This window comes from Nicotiana attenuata, unplaced genomic scaffold, assembly GCF_001879085.1.
Source record: "Nicotiana attenuata strain UT unplaced genomic scaffold, NIATTr2, whole genome shotgun sequence".
In the NCBI taxonomy this organism is placed as follows: Eukaryota; Viridiplantae; Streptophyta; class Magnoliopsida; order Solanales; family Solanaceae; genus Nicotiana; species Nicotiana attenuata.
The window spans coordinates 274442-279316 of NW_017671253.1; the positions used below are offsets into that span (position 1 = coordinate 274442).

General features: G+C 33.3%; 1 protein-coding gene across 1 annotated transcript; it reads left to right on the forward strand.

Annotated features, from left to right (window-relative positions):
• The first annotated feature begins 1321 nt into the window (after nucleotides 1-1321).
• Nucleotides 1322-3000, forward strand: LOC109207063 (syntaxin-121-like). The gene is made up of 2 exons (XM_019369946.1): nucleotides 1322-2129; nucleotides 2367-3000. Exons 1-2 carry the CDS (start codon nucleotides 1586-1588, stop codon nucleotides 2723-2725), a joined length of 903 nt encoding a protein of 300 aa, XP_019225491.1. The 5' UTR covers nucleotides 1322-1585; the 3' UTR covers nucleotides 2726-3000.
• Nucleotides 3001-4875: the final 1875 nt, after the last annotated feature.

Consider the following 4875-nt stretch of genomic DNA (forward strand, 5'->3'; position numbering starts at 1 on the left):
CCCTCCGTTTCATATTATTTGAGGTAGTTTGACTCGGCACGGAGTTTAAGAAAAAAGAAGAAGACTTTTGAAAGTTGTGGTCTTAAAAGCTTAAGGGGTAAAAGGTTTGTGGGGCCATGCCATTTGTGTGGCTATAAAAGCTTCTCATTAAGGGCAAAAAGGGTAAAATGAAGAGTTTAAAATTGAATTATTTCCAAATTTAGAAATGTGTCATTATTGGAACAGACTAAAAAGGAAAGTACCTCATTTAATATGAAACGGAGAGAGTAAATTTTATTTCAAAAAATTTAAAGAATTTATTTCCAAATTCACACTGAAAATTAGTCAATTTGATCCTCGTACTCCGAAATAATTTAAACACATTAAAACGAAGGGAGTATATATTAAAACACACTGGGGTTGAGCTAGCATGTAACTGCGAGTTTAGTCGAAACTTTATAATTGTCTTAAAGAATTTATTTAATAAATGTAAATTTTTAATGTAGCTAGAACCGAAAACACATAAAATTCAAATCTAGGCTTTGCCCTCTGCACCCAACCCCCATCCCAACACCCCAACACACCCTCCCTTCAGACCCACTTCATGTCAACCAATTTTTTGACAATTCCCCTGCTTCCCTCACTATCCCTTCTTCACGACATTTCCAAACCCAATGTTATTACACGGCTACACTTATCCCCAACCCACTTCTGTATCAAATTACCATGTAATTCCTTTCCATACATACTACTCCATCCGTTTCAACTTACGTGAACTTATTTCATTTTTAGTCCGTGCCAAAAAGAATGATCTTTTTCCTTATTTGGAAATATTTTACTTTTATGCATTGATTTATAGCCACACAAAATATATGTGCCTCATTTTATACCACAAGTTCAAAAGTCTTCTGTCTTTTCTTAAACTTCATACCCAGTCAAATGGGTTCACATAAATTGAAATGGAGGGAGTATAAAATTTAAGAATGTCACACGAATAACAGATAATTGAAATAACTCATAAAATAATCTCCTTATCATGTTAAGCATCCTAGTCTTACTCCAAAAGTGCATGGTATAACATTCTCAACTTGTTGACATTCGTCGAAATATATTTTCTTCAATTTCTTTCAACCCTCTTGGTGCTTGTTATCCATGATCTTAAATACTTGTAACACAACGGATCTTTTTTTAATGGAAAGAGATTATATGGTAATTAAATTCTTTGGAAAAAAGTTAACCCCCTTTTCTTAAGGAATAAGGTTTTCTTCTCCTATAAATAAAAGACTCCTTCCCCAATTATATCAGTTCTTGAGAATAAGAATCTACTATTTAACAAAGTCATACATATACTCGTATATTTACAAAATGTTAAGATCATTTGACTTTTCTCTTCCTTATTTTTACCAAGTCATGAGATAGTAGTTGAATGAGACGACCTATTTGACGATTCTTCCAGCCTGCCAATTGCCATTCCACCCACGACTTCAATTTCTCAACCCGCGTCTTCTTCTTCTTCCTTCCTTCCTCTTTCTTTTTCACCCTTACAAAACCTCCTCCATATTATTCCAGTTCACCAACTTCCGAAAACTCAAATCCCATACTCAAAATGAATGATCTATTTTCAGGATCTTTCTCTCGTTTTAGAGCTGACGATCAATCCGACTCTCACGCCATAGAAATGGGAGACATTACTGGCGGAGTCAATCTCGACAAATTCTTCGAAGATGTTGAAGCCATTAAAGACGAACTCAAAGGCCTCGAGAAAATCTATTCCCAACTCCAAACTTCCCATGAAAAAAGCAAGACTCTTCACAACGCTAAAGCCGTTAAAGATCTAAGATCCAACATGGATAATGACGTTTCCATGGCATTGAAGAAAGCCAAATTCATCAAAGTTCGTCTCGAAGCCTTAGACAGATCGAATGCAGCGAATCGAAGCCTCCCTGGATGTGGGCCCGGAAGTTCATCTGATAGGACGAGAACTTCAGTTGTGAACGGATTGAGGAAGAAACTTCAAGAGTCAATGAATCAGTTCAACGAGCTAAGGCAAAAGATGGCATCTGAATATAGGGAAACAGTTCAACGACGATATTATACTGTCACCGGAGAAAATCCTGATGAAGCAGTACTTGATACACTCATATCTACAGGTAATATATTTGAGTTGTATTTGACATAATAGTATTATACTCCTTCCGTCCCAATATGTTTGATACTTCGGGTTCAACCTATTAGATCGAATCAACAAATGCATCATCATTTAAACTTGGACGAATTAAATACCCGACCCGTTAGATCACATCAATAAACGAGTTACAACTCAACCTATTTAAACTTGGACGAATTGAACAGGTTACTAAAAAATGAGTTTGATTTTGACTCCACAGGTCAAAGTGAGACATTCTTGCAAAAGGCAATACAAGAGCAAGGGAGAGGACAAGTGATGGACACAGTTATGGAAATTCAAGAAAGGCATGAAGCTGTGAAGGAATTGGAGAGGAATTTGAAAGAACTGCACCAAGTATTCTTGGACATGGCTGTTTTGGTTGAAAGTCAAGGAGCTCAACTTGATGATATTGAGAGCCAAGTGAATAGGGCTAATTCCTTCGTTAGAGGGGGTGCTCAGCAACTGCAAGTGGCAAGGAAGCACCAGAAGAACACTAGAAAATGGACTTGTTTTGCTATTATTCTTCTGCTTATCATCATTTTGGTGGTGGTTCTTTCTATTCAGCCATGGAAGAAATGAGAATTTGTCTTTGGTCAAAGGTCTTTGCTTTCATCTGGTGGACCCCTTCAATGTTTTGAATATTCTAAATTTTATATTTTATTATTTTAGCCATGCTTATTATTTTGTGTTATTTTGGAATATATATTTTTTGTTTTTAATGTGGGGAAGAGTAAACTGGAGGGGGATCCATGTGCTATTTAGAGAAATACCTGGAGTTCTCTTTTTGTAATTATTGCTGTATTTAGAGTATAATTCTTTTTCTATATTGTTGGCAGGTTAATTTGTTTGTTTGATTATATTCTCATTTAGATTTAAGTTTTTCTTTTCTTGTTTAGCTTGGGTTTTTCTAAATTGATGTTTCTCAACATTTTGCCTCACTTGGATTTAAGTCATGCTTCTCGGGTAACTTATCTTAGATTTTACTAAATTGATATTTAGACATTGTATTTATTTCAAATGCATTTGATACCTGAGAGACTGAGACAAACACTAATTTTGCTGAATTATATCCTAGTAAGCCCAGTTTTTTAATTATTACAAATAGATCATACCACCAAATTATTAATGAGATAATTGGATTATACCAGAACCAGACCATAACATTGGATTTATTTTCTAGACAGTTAAAGATAAGAGAGAATATATTCAACTTTTTCTTCTTCCAACCCACAAACTCTACATATAGCATCCTATAATGATATACCTATATGTTATTGATATCCCGTAATGTTTCGTCAAACATCGAAAACTAAATATTAACTGCTGATTTAACTCTTGGAGTTATGACGCTAAAATCTAGTTAGTCGGTGCAATTCCAATTGAAGAACTCGTGGTCATCATATTTCAATTTTCTTTTCTAAATTGTTGTTCCGAGATATATAAATTATTATGGGGCGTAAATTTAATTCTTGCTTACTTAAACGCTAATGGAAATTTACGATTAAAGTTGCATTTGTTTAAAAACTTGGAAGTACGCCACCTAAGATATTTGTTTACATATAAGTCTAGGATTTGATTGGACTAGATCTCTACTTCTACCGTCGTGACTCGTGATATTCCTCTGCCAATCTAATCAATCGGTTCTAAGATTGACTCAATGGGAGGAATCATACCCGCTCAATGGTTGGTCAGTGCTAAAGAAGATGGTTAAATTCCTCATTTAATGGAAAAGGAAAAGTTTAAACCAATTGTGTCTGATTTTTAAATTTATAGATCATATCAAACATCAAAAGTAAGGTTTTTCAATCTCTGTTATTCTCGGATTTTTCGGATTTTTTTCAGGTGCAATTTTTATAGCACAAAACATATGACCTATGATCCAAATATTTCTTTGGTTTTAGTAGGATACAAGTATACATATAAGATATTACCCAAGAAACTGGCACAAAATAATGTGAGATGAGTCGTGCCATCGTACGTACCAAAATATCCAAAAATAAGAATAATATAATAGCATAAAATAATTATAGCTAATTAATAAGTCATAATGAAAATGAACATAATCTAAAAGTACTAAGTCATGTTAAAATAAGTAAGACTAATATGTACTAAGTATTAGTAACTTGACTAAAAAATTAAAAAATAGGCTATGTATTTTTGCTATCTAAATCAATGCATAACTAAAAAAAATTGATATTTGTCATTCATAGTGTTGAATTGAATTTTTTTTGATAGCATAAGAATTGATTTGGTTATACTTTGGGTCTTTTGAGTTGCTAACAATTTTAAGCTATAAATCATATTGGACCATTTCAAGATTCTAACTCCAGGCTTGAAATAATACGTTAATAGAGAGAACTATTAAAAAGTTTAAGAAATATTTATAAATTATATTACAATAAATACTTTTATGTATATAATATTTTTAAAACTTGTATACATGTAATGTCGGGTTGATTTGGTTTCGCTTTGACGTTTTTTAGTTAAAATGAAACTAAACCGATTATGGTCGAGTTTTTTTTTTCCAACGCCAAACCAAACCAAACCAAACCAAACCAGAATCGGGTTTTTTTTTTATCCGATTTGACTTGAATTATTGGTTTGGTGCGGTTTATCGGTTTCATTTGTAAACCCTTTTGAAAAATTATGGAGTGTCTAGGAGATAGAGGTACAAAGTTGTTCTTGTTATATGGATTTAGTAGAGTGTAACAGTAATTATTAAGAAAATG

What these genes read in the sequence shown, in the direction of transcription:
- LOC109207063 (XM_019369946.1), top strand. Translation starts at nt 1,586, where the DNA reads ATGAATGATCTATTTTCAGGATCTTTCTCTCGTTTTAGAGCTGACGAT. An exon ending in TGATACACTCATATCTACAG is followed by an intron (nt 2,130 to 2,366) that starts GTAATATATTTG and finishes TTGACTCCACAG; the next exon opens with GTCAAAGTGAGACATTCTTG.